Source organism: Spermophilus citellus, assembly GCF_964194105.1.
Source record: "Spermophilus citellus genome assembly, chromosome: 4".
In the NCBI taxonomy this organism is placed as follows: domain Eukaryota; kingdom Metazoa; phylum Chordata; class Mammalia; order Rodentia; family Sciuridae; genus Spermophilus; species Spermophilus citellus.
The window spans coordinates 99,533,305-99,554,450 of NC_138185.1; the positions used below are offsets into that span (position 1 = coordinate 99,533,305).

The following is a 21,146-nucleotide window of genomic DNA, read 5'->3' on the forward strand; positions in this document are numbered from 1 at the left end:
GTGCATGCTGAGTCTGAGGTCCGGCAAAACGGTGAGGAAGAGGAAAGCGAAATCTGCACATCTAGGGCTGTCCTAAGAACGGGTAGTAGAAACTGCCCACATAAGGAAGTACCTTTGCAACCTAGAATCTTGGGGGCTTAAAGAAAAGTTTTCATGATGAAAACTGATAATGTAGCCTAACATTCATTTCCTTCCCTTCTTCTTCATGAACAAGTCTAAAAATTCCTCAGAGCAGTAATTTGCCTCTCCTCCTTTGCAGTCAATTGGGGACAGATGACCGAGGGCTGGGCAATGAGATCCTAGGAAAAAGACTGTAAGGCACTTGAAAGTTTAATTATAAGGAAAAGTATAGCTCCTTTTTTTTCCTTCCTCCCTGCTGACTAGCATGTAGCAATGACAGCTGGAGATCAAGCAGCCGTCTTGGACCATGAAGCCACACATGATGGCACAGCAGCAGGACAACAGGAATGCTGGGTCTTGAACACTGTGGTGCTTCTTAATCAGCTAGAGACCACCTACTCAGGACTTTTCACAGTGAAAGAGAAATAAACTGTAATTTTATTTAAACTATTACCTCTGTGGATTTTTAAAATTACATACAATTAAATCTAATATTAACTGATAGAATAACATCCCTTGCCTGTTAGAAGAGGTTCACTTTATTGATTGGAGTAGTTGCTGGGATGCAGGGTGTTGACTAAAGAAGAAACTGAGGACACTGTTTCCTATTTTTCTCAAGCCTCACCACAACCAAATGGGCTAACTTGGCATTTACACACAGAAGAGGTTGTATGTAGCTATCAGCTGGTGCAAAAGAAATGTGTGGGTGTGGGGTAGGGGCTTGGAAAGAGTGTGGGTTGCTGTCTGGGAAGGTGAACCAATGAAGGGTTCCAAATAAAGTCACAGAAAGGGACAGCTGAAAGCCATGAGGGAGCCCAGGTCCACACTTTTGCTCAGGGAACAGGCAGAGTGGAGCTGCTATGAGGGGCACCCAGCCCCCCTCCACATCTTCCACTGAAAGGCCCCATTTTTATCTAGTTTTATAGCCTGAACTTTGGGATAAGGTGCTGCTAAGAGTAAAACTATATATATATGTGTGTGTGTGTGTGTGTGCGTGTGTGTGTGTGTATGTGTGTGTATTTTTTTTTTAAAATACATTACTGATAACCTCCACTCCCCTTCCCCGACAAAGTCTTTAAGAAGATTGTTAAAGCTGGTGGGAATCATAGGGGCCCTGCTTGTGCAGCTGGGAGCAGAAGCTACCCTCTAAAGCTGGGCTGGTTATGCACCTGACCCTCACCCCTGCCTCCTCCCGGTCCACTGGCAAGGCACACACTGGGAATCCCGCAGGCGCTGATGCCAAACACGGGCAAGCTCAGACTTCCTGACCAGGGCTAGCAGGCCAACTGCTCAGCTCCTTTTCTAGCTGGGAAGATCTGGGCTTCGTGCAGAGCCGATTTTAGGTGATAATTGGAACACTGCACTGATTTCACATGAATAAGGCTCAATCAACGTTCCAAGCAATCTAGCTCTGCTCCCGCTGCAGCCTCCTCCTCCAATCTGGTACCCTGCCCCACATCAATTTTATTATACAGGCAGAGCAACAGTTGTGTGATTTCAGATAGAACGTAAGTACAGCACATTCTGATGCAAAGTAATATTTCTTCCAATTTAATTTTAGTACTAAAATTCCTTGCTCAGCAGAGGAAGCAGAAGTCAGCATCTCATTCCAACCAACTTGTCTTTAACAGCACCACGCACAGACTTAGTAAAGCAAGTCCATTAAAAAACTGCTGGATCAGTACCCCCAGCCAACCCCCACAGTGTTCCAGAAGCATACCTTTCCCATCCTCTATGGTTTGGATGTTGGGTTTGTGTGTTGGGAGCTTGGTCCCCGGGTGGTGGGACTGGGAGTTGATGTGGAATATTTAAGAGGTGGAGCCTAGTCGGAAGCCCTTGGGTCAACTGGTAGTATGGCCCTAAAAGGGATAAGGTATTTCTTGGGACCCTGATTGGGTTTTTCAAGAGGACTGTCATAAAACCCTGAGCCTGACTCGCTCTGGCTTCCTGTTTGGTCCTGTGATTTTTCACTATTTTTGGGTGGGGGGAGGTACCAGGGTACCTGGTGATTTTTCACTCTTGAACATGCTCCAGCCACTGTAATCCACCCTAAGGTGATGCAGAGGTAGGCCCTCACCAGAGCCTGTGCCATGCTGTTTGAACTTCCAGCTTCCCCAAACTGGGAAGCAAAACAGACCTCTTTTCTTTGTAAAGTTAGACACCCTCAGGTATTTTATTATGTTAGTGAAAAGTTGACTAACATACTTCTGTTGGTCACTTCTCCAGAAGTTTTTCTACCTTCAAAAAGAAAACCACCACAGAGTAGCCAGGCGCAGTGGCACATGCCTGTAATTCCAGTGACTCGGGAGACTGAGGAGGAGGATCAGGAGTTCAAAACCAGTTTCAGCAAAAATGAGGTGCTAAGCAACTCGGGGATACTCTGTATCTAAATAAATACAAAATTAGGGCTGGGGATGTGGCTCAGTGGTTCAATCCCCAGTACCTCCCCGCCAAAAAAAACTAAACTGCCACAGAGGAGAGCTGCCCATAGGACCCATAAGCTCAATGGGAGCTTAAGGCACCTTGAAACAGTTCATGGACCATGTCTACACTCTGTTATGATGATGCATGTGCCAGGGACACCGGATCCATGAGTGATAAGCAGAGGTGGGGCATCTGCTCTGAGCACTGCTGCTGCAACGCCCGAGTAGCCTCCTTGGGTTGCAGAACCCACCTGGATATAAGCATGAGTAGGGACTGTATCTTCTGTATGTCTATCCTCCCAAGGACACTGAGCACCTAGAGGTCCCCCATAGGGCACTGAGGCTGACCTGGAGCCCTCTCCAGCTGTATAAAACTACCAGAAGAAACCCTTAACTTGGGGCTGGGGTTGTGGCTCAGTGGTATAGTGCTTGCCTGGCAAATGCAAGGCCCTGGGTTCGATCCTCAGCACCACAAATAAATAAATAAAATAAAGGTATTTAAAAAAAAAGAAAAGAAACCCTTAACTTGCCAGCCACCTTTGCATTTTATGCATACACATAGTCCCAGGACTGAAAAGTGGCTGCTGCCAATCAGGACTGATGATTTCAGCACACATAAGCTATGCACTTGCTATGTACAAGGTTGACTTCCTCAGGTGGCCTGCCTCATGCCACACGTCTGAACTCACCTCTTGTATGCTGAGTGGTCATTTTTCACACTGCACTTCATGTTCTTCAGCTCATCCAACACAGCAAACATGTTGATGAATTTGCCCAGCGTGATCAGGTAGGCTTCTGACACGAAATCCTTTCTCCTCTCAGCATGGCACAAGCGTCTCACCTCCCCACAGAAACGCTCAATAGCATTCCTCTGAGCAGAGCAAGGGGAAGACAGAAGAGGTGTGGTCAGCGAGGCATCAATTCCACATTCCAACTTCAAGCACAGTTCTGCATTCACTGTTAGTCACTGATAAAATATGCACCCTCCAGCCCTAGGACCATCTTTACAACTCCAGCAGAGTCCTATCTGTAAAGTAACTCCCATGCCTTTATTCTGCAAAAATCATTATTTATTTTGCACATCACCAACTATGTCCCTAAAGTAAAAAAATTCTGCTATTTAAACCAATAAAGTTACTAAGTAAAATGTTCCAAAAAAATATCTAGAATATAGATACTATGGGTTTCAGATGTGAAAAGTGGGAGGTTTTTCCTCTTGGCAATTTTTTTTAAATACCTTTATTTTATTTATTTATTTAGTTAGTTTTTTATGTGGTGCTGAGGATAGAACCCAGGGCCTCACATGTGCTAGGCGAAGGCTTTACCACTGAGCCTTAACCCCAGCCCCTTGGCAACTTTTAAGATAAAATGAAAATTGATCTCTTAGTTCTATCTTATCCCTTAACTTAAGAAAAACTATAGTAAAAAATTTTTAGATATTCCCAAAGGAGTTCTTTAAAAAGATACCAAGTCTCTTCCACTTGGCCCCTTTTTCCAAACAAAAGGCCAACAGAGGCCAAGGTCAGATAGGGACCACGAGGTCACGGTCTGGTGGGTGAGAGAAAAAAACACCTGAAAAAACAGATAACTGAAAGTACAGTGGCCAGAAAGTCAAAACGTTGTACTGAGAATGAGGCAGGAAAGAAGAAATATAGTAGATAAGTAAGGAGGAGACAAAAGGAAGGAAGGAGACTGCTACTTTAATCTGAGAGCCTGTGCTAAAGTTCCTCAGACCTTTTCTCCCCAGGACAGTTTTCCTCCCACACCCATCATCCCCACATTCTTGAGAAATCTGTAAATATTAATGTTACCGTAAATTCACTCACTTATGAAAGTTGCCCTGTTCACTGTTAATTACCCTAAGTGATGTACTAACACATACATTTTAATTTTTTTAATTGTTCTTTTTAGTTATACACGACAGTAGAGTATATTTTCATATATTATACATACATGGATTATACCTTATTCCTAACACATGTATTTTTACACTAGATTGAACAAAGGGAGATGATTATTTTAAGAAACCCATACAGATTCCCAACGTTATCTATTGACTGGAGAGAGGAGACACTGTCAACCTAAGAATCCTGAGAATGGACAGACCATCATAAACTATCTTGTGATCACCAGGCTGATGCCAACTCACATCACCAACCCACATACCTTCCCACCCTCAGAGTTTCCTTTAAAAGAAGGGCCTGAGAACCAAGCACAGTGGCATATGCCTATAACCCCAGGCAGGAGGATCACAAGTTCAAAGCCAGCCTCAGCAATTTAACAAGGCTCTAAGCAACTTAGCAAGACCCTGTCTCAAAATAAAAAATAAAAAGGGCTGGGAATGTGGCTCAGTAGTTAATGCCCCTCAGTTCAACACCTGGTACCAAAAAGAGAAAAAGAGGAGCCTGAGACCCCACAAAGCTGCGTTTCACTCTCCAGATAGCCTGTACTCTGCTATGAAAATGTGCATCTTCACTCTTTTGTTTTCTAATAAAGCTCTTCCTCTTTGCTAAAACCTGAAAAGTCCTTAAATTCTTTTCTGCGACATGTCAAGAGCCTGGAAGGTCCTAGTAAGGTCTCCTCTGCCTCTGGAGAGACCTCCTGGTTTCCCTCATGGTAACTAACAAAAAGCAAGCTTCCGTGAAGGAACCACGAATTCACTCTCAAACCGAGGGAAGTGAGACAAAAGAAGCACTTGTTAGGTGTGTGAAGATGTAGACCGACAAGGGCTAAAGTTTCTTTTTGCCTCAGAAACTTGTGGTTGCTTTAATTTACAGGCACTTTGTTCAGTGACAGAAATGAGTAGGAGACAGCCAGCATCCCACTCCTCCAGATTACTTTGCTGTTTTACCTGGAAGTACATAAAATTCATCAGTTTTGTGACCTCAGGCTCCAGGACCTCCACGGTTTTTTCATATATTTCCACTCTATTAGGCTGCTCATTACATTTCACCTGGGAATAGAAACAAATATGGGTGATGACGTTCCAATCCAGCTAAAAGTAACCTGGGGCTCCTGGGAGCTGCTTCCCATCCCACTGGACAGACAGAACAGATGAGGGAGAGGCCTGGTCAGGATGGGCATGGCCTAGTCAGGGCTTAGGGCGTGGCCCAACTGGGATGGGGCGTGGCCCAGCAGGGACTGCGTGCAGCTGGCAGGATACCTGTGGGATGGCCCGGGAGCAGCTCCTCCAGGTATACAGCATGACAGCATACTCTTGGCCCTCCTCCAGCATCTCATTCTGCAAGGCACAGAGAGCAAATCAAAGGCAAATAGGAGAACAAGCATGAAAAACAAGAGGCCAAGCTGGTAAAATCTAGACAAAGTGCCACAAACTATTCTGACTCTCCCTTTAAGGGACCGCAGCCTGCAGACCAAGAGACAGCTGCTAAGAAGCCGGTAATGCTTCAATGGCCATAATTACCCCAAACACCCCGCGACTTCTACAGGATGGTCAGGGGTGTGAACAACACCCAAGCACCTCTAAGCAGGGCTGTTGAAGGGCCACACTCAGCTTGACTGGGCTCTAAACAACCTCCTGGCAGTGCAGATCCGAAGCTGGGGACTCAGGGAAAGGCTCAGGGCAGGTTTAGGCCCAGTGCAGCATGAGGGTGCACAGGGTCCTCACATAATCTCTTCCTGGAGTGACACCAAGCCTCCAGGTTCAGAGAGAGGATTCAGAGGCAGGGCTCTGGGGTGAGGAGGAAAAGCTAAATGTGTTCCCACAGCACTTAAATCCAGGAACAGAGGCAGGGGATGTGGCTCAGTGGTAGAGCGCTCGCCTGGCATGCATGAGGCACTGGGTTCGATCCTCAGCACCATATTACAATAAAGATATTGTGACCACCTAAAAATAAAATATTCAGGCACAGTATCCCCAGAAGAGGACTGCCATCATTTTATACACACACACACACACACACACACACATATATTTTACTTGTTGATGGACCTTTATTTTATTCATTTATTTAAATGTGGTACTAAGAATTGAACCCAGTACCTCACATGTGAGGCAAGCACTGTACCACTGAGCCACAATCCCAATCCGAATGCCATCATTTTTAAAAGTTGCTTTTGTGTTCTGTTCTTGCTTTCACAATGCTTCCTTTGGTAAAAATAGTTTTTTAGGGGTGTGTGTGTGTGTGTGTGTGTGTATGTGTGTGGTGTGTTTAAATCACACAGATGTCCTTTAAAATATCAAGTATAATTTGACCATTTGGTTTGTTTTGATTTTCTGTGGTGCTGGGGATTGAATTCATAGCCTTGTACGTGCCAGACAGGTGCAAGGAGTTACACCCCTAGCCTGGCAATGTTTTTAAGGTTTTTTTAAAAAATGATCACAAACTTTGTGTTTTCACTTCTACACATCTAGCCAATATTTAGACAGATATTCATAAGGGCTTTTTTTTTTTTACCACATGAAAGGGGAAACTAATTAAACATGCAAGAATAGTCAAATTATGGACACTTACAAAATGGACTATAGTCATAAAAGATTACTTTCTCTAATACATTTTCATGACACATAAAAACATTCACTAAGTCATTAAAATACATAATTATAATAGCAATACAAAACCTAAATCTCATGCAGGTGCATACCTGTCATATGTAAGTACAGGAATGGAGAGAAAATGAGTGCTACCTGGGAAGAGGCCCTCAAAATGCTGACAAGGGTTTCCTCTAGTCCAGAGAGATGCTATATTTTTAAATAGAACATGTATTGTTTTTATAAGAAAAACAAAGACCTTTTTTTAAACTGTAAGGCATTTAATTCATTTTCTCTTCTTTTTCCTCACCACACAGTCTAATCAGGATAACACCATTTGCCATTCACAGGTCACACAGACCCCCACACACCCCCCAAGAAACAAAGACACACAGGCAGCATTACCATGCTAGAGTGGACGGTTGCTTGTTCAATGTATCTCGCGATGCCAGTGACAAATGCATTTCTGTCTTCAAAGTTGGTGTTGAAATTGGGCTGAAGGGAAGAGAAGACCATCATACACTGAGGTCAGGACTACTGGCTATGTGTCTCCTACCTGCTCAGGGACCCACCTGGTAGAGCAGCGAGGATGGTGGGGGCTCAATGCAGGGCTGCTGGTCAGGCAGAGGCAGCTCTTCCAAGAGGTCCACGTTGGACAGGGCGTCCTCCAGCGTCACCTGGGCCGCCATCATGAGCTAGAACAAAACACAAAGCCAGCTGTTCTGTGAGGAAGGATGGTATATGGGGCATGTGACAAGCCATCCGAGGTGGGATACTCAGGTCCCAGATCTCCTTATCCTTCTCCCAAGGGCACAGGTGGTAGCCAGTCCTTGGAATCTGGTGTCTCTCCAGGGACATGCAGGTCAGGAGGTCAGGAGTCCCCATGTGGCCTCTCCTTCCTCCCTGCCCACTGAGGACAGACTCTTCTGGCCTCCAGAGTGTCAAGGCGTAGGCAACACAGAACACCACATGCACTGTCAACTTCCTGCTGCCCTTCCCACATTGGGATGATCATCCCTACTTGCTAATATTGAGGGCTCTTTGCAGGGTCTGACAACACTCTCAAGTGGCCAAAGGAGGGACAACACCTTCCAGGAAGTTGTTCCAAATATGCTTGGAACTGAGAAGGAAAAGGGGAGCCTGGCCCCCCAGCTGCCAGTTGTGTAGCTGCAGGTCAGGACTATAGGGATACGGGTGGCCCACAGGGACCTCCACCTAGAAGCATGGGGTACACAATGAACCAGGGAGATGGCTGTTAGCAGGGGAGAGAAAGCATAGACGCCAAGGCTGGTCTAGAGAGGCCCGGAAGTGCAGGCCGACATCATTGGCACACACCTCTGTGCGGGCTCCAGGGGATGGAGCCTGCCTGCCTCCCAGTGAATCTGCTCTAACCCAGGACAGGACTCAGGGAGCAGTTCTAACTCTGGATGGGGCTCTGAAATCAGCTCTGACTTCAGATGAGCCTTGGGAGGTAGCTCTGAGCCTGGAGGGGACATGGGCAGCTCCAACCACACAGGTGAACTAGGGCAGCTGTGACCCCAGAGGGGACTCTAGGGCAGCTAGGTGGCATCCTGGGAAGGAAAGAGCAGCAGGTGGGCTACACAAGTCACTGGATAGAAGGCGCCCCTGCCTCACTCCTCCCAGAACTGGGCTGCAGACAACAGGCAGTGTGGAAGTTCAGGGCCAGACAGGTTAAAGGCTGGGTGCTGGCTGGAGAACTGAAAAGGGAAGCCCCAGGAACCAGGAAAGTCCCAGGGGAGTGAGCAAGAGAGGAAGAGCAGCCCACAAACTACTCATAAACTTGAGCCATCCTCAAGCTGCACAGGGTGGATCTGATCCTCTTCACACCCGTGAGACCACAGCTGGGTCTCAGCTGGCCACAGGCAGTGGGAGGGTGGTGGAGGGGGGGACAGGAAAACAGAAGTGACATTAAGCCATAACCCACAGAACGCAGGTCAGAACCACAGCCAAAACCTAACCAGGCTGTTTGTCTGCTAAAAAATAAAGACATCAATATTTGCTAGGGTTTTAACAAGACCCTGGGTATTGAATCGCACCACCCAAAATGTCCAGTTGCAACTCAAATCACTCTGCACATAAAGAACCCGGACTGCTGGGATTGTGGCTCAGCGGTAGAGCGCTCGCCTAGCATGTGCAAGGTGCTGGGTTCAATCCTCAGCACCACATAAAAAAATAAACAATTAAAATAAAGGTATTGTGCCCAACTTAAAAAAAAAAAATTTAAAAAAAGAACCAGGACTGTTTCAACTTCCAGGGGGAAAGACAGAAAGCAGACACCAATGCCAACACAACACAGATGTCACAAAGCAACTACTGTAAAAATGCCCTAAAAACAATCAATGCCCCCAAGATGAATGAAGAAATGGAAAGTAGGTACCACAAAAAAAAAAAAAAAAAAAAAAATATATATATATATATATATATAAAGACCCAAATGAAAATTTTATAACTAAAAAATATAACACTGAAATGTTAAAACTCCCTACCTGAGCTCAAGAGCAGAGGAGAGAATCGATGAACTTGAAGACAGAGCAACCTAAGCTACCTAATCAGAATACCAGAGGGGAAAAAAGATTGGGAAAAAATAAAAAGAACCTTAGGGATCTTTGGGACAAGAGGTCTAGGGTCTGTGTCATCAGAGTGCAAAAAGGAAAGGAAAACGGGGAGACGCCGAAAAAGAGCTGCAAAAAAAAAAATAAAAAATAACTGAAAACCCCCAACTTGGGGGCAAGACTTTTGTTTACAGATTCAAAAAGCTGCATCAAGTCCAAATAAGAGAAGCCCAAAGAAATCCACACCCAGAGACATCACAATTCAACAACTGAAAACCAAAGATAAGGAAAAAATAGCTTGAAAACAGAGAAAAATAATGTGTTACAGAAAGGGAACAAAGGCTGGAATAATTGGATTTCCCCTCTGAAACCAGGCAGAGGGAACAGAAAGACATTATTGTTATTATTATTATTTCTTCTTCTCTTCTTTTTTATTTTTATTTTTTTGGTTCTGGGGATCAAATCCTCATGCATGTTAAACACTTGCGCTGCCCTGAGCTTCATCGCCCTCCCAGCAATACACATTTTAAGTCTAAAGGAGAATAAATTTTCACCATATTAAGGTCTGAATGAATCCTTCAAGAATTTCAAGGACATAAGGACATTCTCAGATGAGAGGAAATTATGGGAATTCACAGACAGCTGGTTAAGGAAAGTTCTTCAGACAGAAGGGAAAAGATACAGAAGGCAGCTTGGGACATGAAGAATCAATGAAGCAAAAACAACATAAAGAATAAAGAGCGAGTGCCCAGGACACATAATTTCCTCTATGACTCTTTAAAAGGTGTTTGGTGGCTGAGAGCCAAAAAATTACAATATTGCCTGATGGGGAGTTCAGTGTGGTAGATATAAATTACATAAATATGTTATATTTATTGATTTTGGTGTTGAGGATCAAATCCCAGGCCTTCTACATGCTAAGCACATACACTATCACTAAGCTATACCCCAACCCCTATATAAATGTAATTGTAATTATAAATAAGTATATGTAACTACAGAAATTATGCAAATGTAAGAAATATAACACCAAAGGAGGAAGGCAAACCTCTATGGTGGCAAGATTTCCATACCCTACTATTAGTAGTGAAATCCTGGTCCTACATAGACTGTGAAAAGTTAATAGGATTCACATTGTAATCCTCAGAGCAACCACTAAATGAAAGTTATACAAAGCAAAATAGGTAACTTTTAATTTGACAATTTGGAATAAATTAAAATTGAATACTGTGAAATGTTCAATTAACCTAAAAGAGCACTGAGGATTTAGCTCCGTAGTAGAGAACCTGCCTAGCATGTGCTGGTCCTGGGTTCCATCTCAGGGACCTACAATGAATAATAATAATAATAATAATAATAATAAATCAATTAAAATAAAAAGCTATTTTAAAATCCAAACAACCCCTTTGTAATGTTGTGAACAACCAATAAAAAAAAAAAAGATTCTAAAAAAAAAAAAAAATCCAAACAACCTAAAAGAAGGCAGGAAGGGGGTAAGGGGTATAGCTCAGTGGTAGAACATGTGCTTAGCATGCTTGAGGCAGGGGTGGGGGGATACAGCAATAAAAAATAAAAATCAGGGCTGGGGATGTGGCTCAAGAGGTAGCGCGCTCGCCTCGCATGCGTGCGGCCCGGGTTCGACCCTCAGCACCACATACCAACAAAGATGTTGTGTCCGCCGAAAACTAAAATAAATATTAAAAATTCTTTCTCTCTCTCTCTCTCTCTTTTAAAAAAAAATAAAATAAAATAAAAATAAAAATAAAAATCAAGTGATTAAAATAGTAGACCTATATCAAACCACACCAACAATTATATAATAATAAATAAAGAGGGCTGGGGATGTAGTTCACTGGAAAAGCTGACCCCTGTATTCAATCCCCAGTACCAAAAACAAACCACAAAAAAAGATCACCAGAATGGATTTTAAAAGTTCACCTCAAGTGAAGGTAAACAGGTTGGAAGTAAAAACAAGACAAACCAGGCAGGCACTCATCAAAGGGAAGCTGGAATGGCCCTGCAAAGCCGCCTTCAGAGCAAGGAAATTACCAGGGACAAATAGGGATGTTACATAATGACAGATGGGTCAATTCTGTCAAGAGAGGACAATTGTAAATGTGTCTGCATCTAGCCAAAGCACTTCAAACGACCAGAGCAAAACTGACAGAATGAGGAGAAATAGGCAAGTCCACGACTACATCTAGAATGTTGGTGATCTCTCAGGGATGGCTAGGAAATCAGCAAGAACACAGAGGGACGCCACCATCACCCACGGGCTGGATCTCACTGACATTTACAGACACTCCCCCCCAACAGCAGATCTAGTCTGCGTGTTTCTAACCTTAAACTTATTATGTCGCAGAAACTTTTCAAAACGAGGAAGCCAGCCTTTTTCCTTCTTTAATCACAACTTCCTGTCCCAGGCAGTCAAGAGAAAAGCACAGGGCAGTGAGAGCACAAAGCTGCTCTGGCCCGACAGGCCTTCATCCTGCCAGCTGGCCCCGGGAGCCCCATGGTCTCCATGCAGGCACCTCCAAACTGAGGATGCTTTGAGGAGTCCAGGCTACCCAGGACATACCTCGGCCCCAAGGGGGCTGCCCAGCATCCTGTGGACCAAGTCCCAAGTTCCACTCTCTGTCCTTTGCATAGCAACACCAATTCAGAATGCCAGGAAAGGGGTGGGGGGCTCAGCCGGTTGTGCCAACCCACCATTAGTCAATGAGAAAGCAGATCAGGTCAGGAAGCCACACGGCCCACTGGGTGTTCCTTGGAGACCCTCCTTCCCCCACAACTCCCACCCCAGCCTCTGCCTAGGAGAGGCCAAGGCAACACCACAGTGGAGAAAGAGGAAGAAAAGAAGGGGGTCACAGCAAGGCTTCGTAGAAACTGCTAACTTCTCGACCATGATTCATGAGTGACACACTTAATGTCACATCTAAGGAAAACCCCACATGCTCAACATTTTTCAAATCAGTGTTTATGGATTTCTTTCTACATATAAGAATTGCAGCCAGGCGTGGTGGCACATGCCTGTAATCCCAGCAGCTCAGAAGGCTAAGGCAGGAGGATCCCAAGCTCAAAGCCAGCCTCTCCAAAAGCAAAGCACTAAGCAACACAGTGAGACTCTGTCTCTAAATAAAATACATAATAGGACTGGGGATGTGGCTCAGTGACCGAATGTCCCTGAGTTCAATCCCCAGGAACTGCCTCCCCTCAGAGAAGCAATATTTATGTGGTCTATATCAACAATGAAATGTCATTCAATCTTACAAAAGAAAGAAATTTTGACACATACTACAAAATGGATAAATCTTGAAGATATTATGCTACAGTGAACAAAGTCAGACACAAAAAGGTAAACTATGTTGCCCAGGCTGGCCTCAAAACTTCTGGGCTCAAGTGAGCCTTCTGCCTCAGTCTCTTCAGTACCTGGGACTAAAGGTGAATGTCATCATGCCCAGCTAGCAAATTCCGTATGATTTTACTTTTGTGAAGTTCTGAGGTTTGCCAAATTCAGAGAGATAGAGAGTTGCAGGGGTTGGGAAGGAGGAAAGGGGAGTCAGTGTTTAATAGGGACAGAGTTTTAGTCAGGGATGAGGAAAAGAGTCCTGGGGATGGTTTGGTAATGATGGTTGCAAAACAATGTGAATGCACTTAATGCCACTGGACTGTAACCTAAAAATGGTTAAAACACTATATTTCTATTATTGTACCTAAATTTGAAAATGGAAAGCCAAAATATAGCAATATTTATTGTAATAAATCAGAAAGCCAGGTGCGGTCGCAAACGCCTATAATCCCAGCGGCTCAGGAGCCTGAGACAGGAGGATTGCAAGTTCAAAGTCAGCTTCAGCAAAAGCAAGGCCCTAAGCAACTCAGTGAGACCCTGTCTCTAAATACAAAATAGGGCTGGTGATGTGGTTCAGTGGTCAAGTGCCCCTGAGTTCAATCCCTGGTACCAATAAATAAATAAATAAATAAATAGATAGATAAATAGATAGTCATTTTAAAAATTCAGAAAATGTACAAAGGATAAAAAATTATTATCTATAATCCCACAAAAAAAGATAAAATGATATGGATTGTTTTGTAAGCTGCTTATACCTTCCAACTTCCATAAAATTTCTCAAGTAAATCAACATTCTTTTTTCGCAGTTGTCTTGGGGTTTTCTGGTACAGTACTGTGGAGTAAACCCAGGTGTGAGCCACATCCCCAGCCCTTTTCATTTTTTGAGACAGGGCCTCGCTAAGTTGCTGAGGCTGGCTTTGAACTTGCAATCCTCCTGCCTCAACCTCCCGAGCCACTGGCATTACAGGCGTGTGCCACCACGTCCAGCTTGCAGCATATTTTTTGCTACTGCTCAGGATGCATTGTATGGGCTGCTGGTCAAAGCCCTGTGGCCCCACGCCGTGGTTCTTTGCACTCTCACACTTCAAGTCTTTCATCATAAACTCCCTCCACCACACACCTGGTGTGGGACGCCTAGCAGCCATCACACATGCACATGCACACCACCTGGGGCCAGCTCACCAGGCCACAGCCACTTCTGAAGGTTTCTCTCTTTGTGCACCTTCCACCACTATGTACTTGGGTGACCTCTGCTTCAATTGTGTTACATGAGCTCAGAATAATCCACTCTGAAACCAAGTCCCAAAGGCTCTGCCACCTCTTGCCCTTGCACTTGTGTCTTCCATTTTTCTTTTAAATCCATTTACATTCCCAACTGTAACTGTTGCTTGCCAATCGAATCCTGGTCCCCGAGGTCCTGTGGCTTGAGAATAAAGTCTACATTCACCTGTGCCCAGCTATAACCACCCAGTCCTAGGATGTTGGCAGCCTCTCCTCCTGCTTTGAGCCATGCCCTGATTCCTTCCCTGTCCACTGCTCACGATGCTGCCCAGCCCCACCATCCAGCCCACATACATAGCAGGAGCACTTTGACTGGCCCAGATATTGCATGGCCATTACCTACAACCCCTCGGACAGAGCCTCAACTGTCTGGCCAGCCTTCATAGCTGGCTGCCACAGAGCAAACGTCCAACAACAAAATTAAAATCACACATGTGAAGTGGCCCTGACACCTGCCAGTGCCACCAACCAGCAGTTGACAGTTTAATGCTAGGATGGAATCTCTAGTTCCACTGGTTCAGCTCATAGGGACATAAACATAGATGTCCACCCTTTGGGGCCTCGTCAGAGCAGATGGCTCATGAGCAGGCACAATAGGAAAGGCCTGAGAAGACACAGCAAGAAGGGGTGGTGTTCTAGCCTAGGAGAGGGGCCACAGGAGCCTCTGCTAACACCTTGGTCTCAGCTTCCAGTCTCCAAACTAGAAGAAAATAAGTTTTTGCCTGATCTGTGGTGTTGAGATGATGATAGCCCTTGCAAACTAACATGGAGTTGAGGAGAACTGCCCAGGCAGGGTTTGGAACTCGGTGCACTGAGTGACCAGTAAGAACCAACATGTGCTGGTATCTTCCTGAACACAAAACAATACACACTCAGTGCAGAAAGGCACTGAGCCAGCTGGACCTGCTTGCACATCGGCTGCAAGGAGGCATTCCACACTCACCCCAGGCAGGGGGGATGGAGGATCAGCTACGTGCACCTCCCATCACCTCTGACAGAGCCCCAGCCTCCCGGAAGGTGAAGCAACCCAAACACCATGTCCTCCCTCGGTTTATGTCATTTAACAACATAAATTGACAGTTTTTCTTCCTTGACTTCTTTTCTGTCCACATAGTTCCCAATCCTCAAGTTTATTTCTGAATTCTATGCTTATCAAGTTATAAAAATGAATTTAATGTGGTGTGAAAAGTGCTGTTCTAAAAGCCCAGAAATTCATTTATTTTGTAAATTTAAGAGTTGCTAAAAATTAAGATTTCAAAGGAAGACACATTCATCTTTGCTGCTTTTCAGGTGACTTTTTGAGAGTCTGCATCAATCACAGTAACTCTATGGCTCAGGGAACCCTCTGCTCTGAGCAGCTACATGGCAGTTTGCAGAGCAAGTTATAACCAGCACTTTGTGAGACCCACCGTAGTCTCAGGCTGAGAGGTAATTTACACCCATGCTGCATACCTCCCCTTGATGAAAAGACCAAGCAGGTCTCAGGGGACCCCAGGTGGGCATCAGAGGACACCAGATGCGATCAGGTAACATTAGGGGACTGCAGGTGAGCAAGAGGCCCAGGTTCCCAATGCCAGGCTGAAGTGTGTGGTGGTCACCCACTGAAAGGGCAGTGACACCAGGCATGCTGGAGGCTCCCCTCACATGCCAACCTCATGTCACCATGCTGACCTCATGTCACTGACCACCCCTCAGCCTTGAATTCACCTTGACCTATTCTCAACACGTCATCCTCAAGGCCACGCCCAAGGTAGGGTCACCTCAACACACTGACAGATGAGCAGAGAGAGCCTCAGAGAGCCCCTGTTTTGCTGGGGACCCCCAATCACAGAGCAGGAATAACAGTCACCCTGACCCAGCACTGGGCACTGCATGTCCACTCAGGGCTGTGCAACTGGACCTGTGGGGCCAAGGCAAGTGTCAGAGAGAGTAGATGACAAACTGGCCCAGGCCAAGGGGTAGAAGAAAAGCAGCACAGAGCCCAACCTGCAGAGAGAAAAGCCCAGGGGTGGCAAGAGGCACAGGGACAAGGGCCCAGCCACTTCTCTTATCGCAGTGGCCCCAGTGAGTCCTGAAGGCTGGAGGGCAGAGAGGGAGAACAAGCCTGGGGACAAACAAGACATACCAGACAAGGGATGTAAGGTAAGCATGAGAGTGCTTACGCCAATCTAGGAAACATGGTGCGGAGCGACTCCTCCCAGCCTGCCCGGGGCAGGCTCCCGGTCCCCAAAGCCACCTACAACGCTGCGCACAATGCTCAGGAGCCCAGCACTCACCACACTCCCACCTCAAACTCACAGCTTAGGGCAGGGGGTGATGGGGGTCAGCTGTGTGCACCTCCCAACCAGAGAGGCCGAGCAGAAGGGACAAGAGAAGGGAGATGATTTTCACAAAACCTAGCGGATGCCACATGCTTCGAAACAAAGAACAGTGAGTAACGGAACATTCTCTTACAAAATAAATAGACTCGATCGTCCTCCCCATCCAGGGGCAGCATGAGGCAGGTGGCTGGCGGAGACAAGCTCCCGTGTTCAGCTGGCAGTTCCATCAAGAGGTAAAAACAGACTGTCTGTCCTTGCCTGACTCGACAGTCTTATAAAAGGAAGAGGAACGTGTGGGCTGCAAAGAACTGATGGAAACGAGAGCAGCAAGATGGATGTGCAGTCGGCGGCAGGGCAGCGCCAGGAGACTGAACGGGAAGGAGGAAAAAGGAGTGTGAGTGAGCGTGAGGTGGGTGTGTGAGTGTGTCTTTGAGAAACCAGTACTCCTGGGAGGACATGGGTCCTATGAGAAGACCAGCCAGAGACAGGACAAAGCAAAGGGACAAGCGAGACAGGTGGCTTCAGGGACAGGCATCACAGATGAGGCTCACTGGCAGGTCACCTGTGGTGAGGAGGGGGCATCCACAGGCCACACCATCCAGATGGCCCCACTGCAGCCCCTGAGAGCACAGTGTGGACACGTCCACTGCCACTGGGCCTGAATGTGGCTCAGACTCTGACAGCACCTCAGGGACCTCAGGGACCGCAGGCCGCACAGTGGTGAGGTCCCGCCCACAAAGCATGGCCAGATGGTGACTAAGAGCTGTCACCGCCCGCACACAGATGGCCTGCTCCTCGCCAGGACCACCTCAGCCTGGCCTTCCTGCTCGGGACATCCCCTAACAAGATACAGAGGGGCCTAGTATCTTCCCAGATTAAAGGATAAATGCCTTGGGATGTATTTTCCTTCCCCTAGAGCTGTTCTGGAAACAAAAGACATCTAACAACACTTTCTGTTTGAGCAGTTTTCATATAATAGCAAGGACATTCATCCATCCGCATGTAAGGACAAAAACAAAGAGCAAAGTAAACACCCGTGCAGGTAAGAACTCAGGGATGAAGGGACGCCAGACTGAGCAGGAAGTGGCTTAGAGGGTGCTCTGGTTTGGATTTGGAAAGTCCTCCCCCAAAGGCCACATGTTGAAGACTTGGTCACCAGCCTGCTGTGTTATTGGGAGGTGGCAGGTCCTTTATGAGGTGGGTCCTCGTGGGAAGAAATTAGGTCACAGGGGAGGGGGGGTGCCTGTGTGCCCTCAAAAAGGATATTGGGACCCAGGCCCTCCTCTTCCTCTCTCTCTTGGCTTCCAGACCATGAGGTGAGCAACTCTGTTCCCACACATGCTCCCTACCATGATGTGCTGCCTCACCACAAGCCCAAAAGCAATAGGCCAAGCAACCATGGATAAAAGCTCTGGAACCTTTTTCTCCTCCTAGGTTGGTTATCTCTGATATTTTGTTACGGTAACACAAACCTAACATACAGGGCTAGACTTAAAGTACCAAGTGCAACAGTTCAGAATACAAACTGTAAGCAAACCACACCCCTGGTTACTTCTGTTTCCAAAGCAGCCTCTACTTTAAATCTTTAGTAAATCAAACACTTAAACCCAACAGGCCTCTTGTACTCATAAAGGAGCTCATAATAGTTTCACAGAATCTACAACTTTTACCAAGTCAAGGTCTTAACTAAATAAATTATTGTTCATGAAAACAGAAGTGAAATCGTTTTTACTACAATCATGCACTGCATAATGACACTTCAGTCAACAGCAGATTGTGTATAATAATGGCATTGTCGTGAGATTATAATGGAGCTAACAAATTCCCTATGCCTGGTGACACTAGAGCCACCATGAGCAACAGAGCAAAGCACTGCCAGGTGTTTGGGTGATGCTGGTGTAAATGAACCTACTACCTGGCCAGCTGTGTGAAAGTGTGGCCTGTAAAATTATGTGCAGTACATAGTACTTGATAATAAATGACTAAGTTGCTGGTTTCTGTATTTAATATCCTATCCTTTTACCATCATTTAAAAATGTACTCCTACTATTTTTTAAAGTTTGCCATAAAACAGCATGCTAAGCTATGCCAGCAACAGCAGTATACATTACATGTTCACTGCATCTGTTCTTTGATTACTTCAACAGGCCATGCCAAGAGATTGGCCTTTACCATTTAGGTTTGTGAAAGTACATTATGATGTTCACTCAACAACAAAATCACCTAATGATGCAGTCCTCAGAATGTGTTCCAGTCATAAAACAACATTAATTAATATTAGGGGCTGGGGTTGTGGCTCAGTGATAGAGCACTTGCCTAGCATGTGTGAAGCACTGGGTTCCATTCTCAGCACTGCATGAAAATAAATAAGTCAAATAAAGGTCCATCAACAACTAATAAATATATTTTTAAATAATATTTTTAAATATTAGGCTTCCACGGGTTGGGAACCAGATGAGAGGGAAAAGGCATGAGCGAGGAAGAGTGGCAGCTAACTCGGCTCATAGATGTGACTAAGGATTGACCCCTGGTCCTGGAGGGGAAGGCAGAGGGATCTACAGTGACAACAGACAGCTGGTGCACCTGCTCTGCAGAAGCCAAGGTACATGGATGCCAATACAGAGCAAGGAGCTGGGGTGAGGGTGAGGCAGGTGGGGGCTTGGGGGCATGCCAGTTCAAACCAGACAAACAGGACCAGGACTGCAGGAGGCACCAGAGCACCTGCTGGCCCCGGCACAGACAGGGTAATGTCTGAGCATGGGCTGATCTCCTGATACAAACAAAGTGAGGACCATGCCTTTTCACAGGAACTGAAAGAAATAGTCTTTGTATCTGTTAAAATAGAAACTGCCAGGGCAGCTCAACACTGAGGTTGCAAAATGCAGTGAAGCTACACTCTGGAAAATGCAGAACTATTCATGCCCAGTTCAGGTGACCCCCGCCTGCAGCATCGCAGTCAGCTATATGTCAGGTGCTAACCTCTACGCCAATCTGCTCACACCAAGAGGGTTGTGCTGTTAGAAGGGGGGTCTGCTTAGTTAGCACTTCCAAACTTGTCAGTTTTAAAATTTACAACTTGAAAGTGGTTTTCGCTTGTCTAACTACACAGCATAACCAAGCGAAAATAAAACTATGATGTTTCTGCTAACATGCACAAAGCATGATCTCATTTTCTTCCTCTTCTACATGCAAATAACAGCACTTTCCAGAAAAGTAGAAACTTCCAATATTTTTGTGCAATCTGTTCACATGCAAAAGAAATCATCTCTGGAATAAAAACACATGTCATTGAATTGTTCCTATCTCTCTCTCACATGTTAAAATGGCCAAACATAGGACAGTACTATAAGCAGGGGCTGAGAGCTGCTGCGTGGAGATGGCTGCTTTAGGGCAAAAGAGACAAAAAGTTTATAATTAAAAACTTTAGGCTGACTCCACTACTGGGAAATTCATTTTTTTTAAAAAAAGCACAAAATTTTAAGTTTCATTTCCAAAAGCAGTAACTCAAAACTAGCTCAGAAGAATTGCCTTATCAACAGAGAAACAAAAATCAAGTTGGCTTGAAACATCATGACAACGAGAGGTCAAAATCTAAAATGGAGTGTGCAGTGGAATTTTGAGTTTTGGGGGAATAAGACAGAGTCTTCACCCCTCATCCTGAGTCTCCAGCCTCTGCAGCTGGAGTCAGGATCTCTCAAGATACAGTGGTCTGTCTCCTAACAGCCTGATCATCCCTGACCCCTCTGGAACTCTCCAAACCATGCTTGTTTATGCCACTCTTCTTTTTAAATCCCTTTTAACTGTGCAAAGCACAACTCTGAAAATGTAGCTCTCCTGCTTCCATTTGCAGTGGCTCCCACTGCCCACAGCTGTTTTTTAAACCATGCTCCCTGGAACTCTGGGGTGCCTCACAATGGCAACAAATGCAGTTCTGCCTCATCTACTCTATGTACTGGGACTACTCCCAAGGATTTGTATGAAAAATACTCTGACATTTAAAAAAAAAAATCAATCAATAAAAGGCAGGGAAGGGCTGGGGATGTGGCTCAAGCGGTAGCGCGCTGGCCTAGCATGCATGAGGCACTGGGTTCGATCCTCAGCACCACATAAATGTAAAATAATGATATTGTGTCCACCTAAAACAAAAAAATATATATTAAAAAATACATAGATAGATAGATAGATAGCAGGGAAGAAGCCCAGCATGTCCCAGAATAAAGTCATCGTCTCCAGGTCGAGAGGCTTCCTCAGCTGCCTCCAGCTGCCCTGCCCTGGCTCCTTCATGTTGGGCCCAGCCACCGTGGGGCCTCTGTGACATGCTTTTTTTTTTTTTTTTTGACATGTTCCTACTGCCCCAACCAAGAAGGTTCCTCAGGAAAAAGAAAATGCTAAACAAAGCCCCTGTGGGGAAACTTGCCAGGCACAGAGACAAACGCCAGACGGCCTGACTTGCTGCCCCATTTGGCAGATGGCTGGACTGAGCAGGGTCCTTGATGGTGGGGGTGGCTGTTTTCCTCCATGATGTGGGATCCAGAGAGACGGCATGACTTGCTACAGAATGGCTTTTGGTGACAGTGGCATTCCTTC

General features: G+C 45.6%; 1 protein-coding gene across 2 annotated transcripts in view; it reads right to left on the minus strand.

The window, feature by feature from the left end:
• The window catches only part of CYFIP1 (cytoplasmic FMR1 interacting protein 1), a 90,343-nt gene that overhangs the window by 50,980 nt on the left and 18,217 nt on the right, over window positions 1-21,146 (minus strand). For both annotated transcript variants that reach the window (XM_081290557.1, XM_081290556.1), the window contains exons 2-6: window positions 7,608-7,730; window positions 7,441-7,530; window positions 5,707-5,784; window positions 5,395-5,496; window positions 3,233-3,414 (exon numbers count right to left, since the gene is read on the minus strand). In XM_081290557.1, coding sequence (XP_081146683.1) covers window positions 3,233-3,414; window positions 5,395-5,496; window positions 5,707-5,784; window positions 7,441-7,530; window positions 7,608-7,727 — 572 coding nt within the window. In that variant the 5' untranslated portion in view covers window positions 7,728-7,730. The remainder of the gene's footprint in view (window positions 1-3,232; window positions 3,415-5,394; window positions 5,497-5,706; window positions 5,785-7,440; window positions 7,531-7,607; window positions 7,731-21,146) is intronic.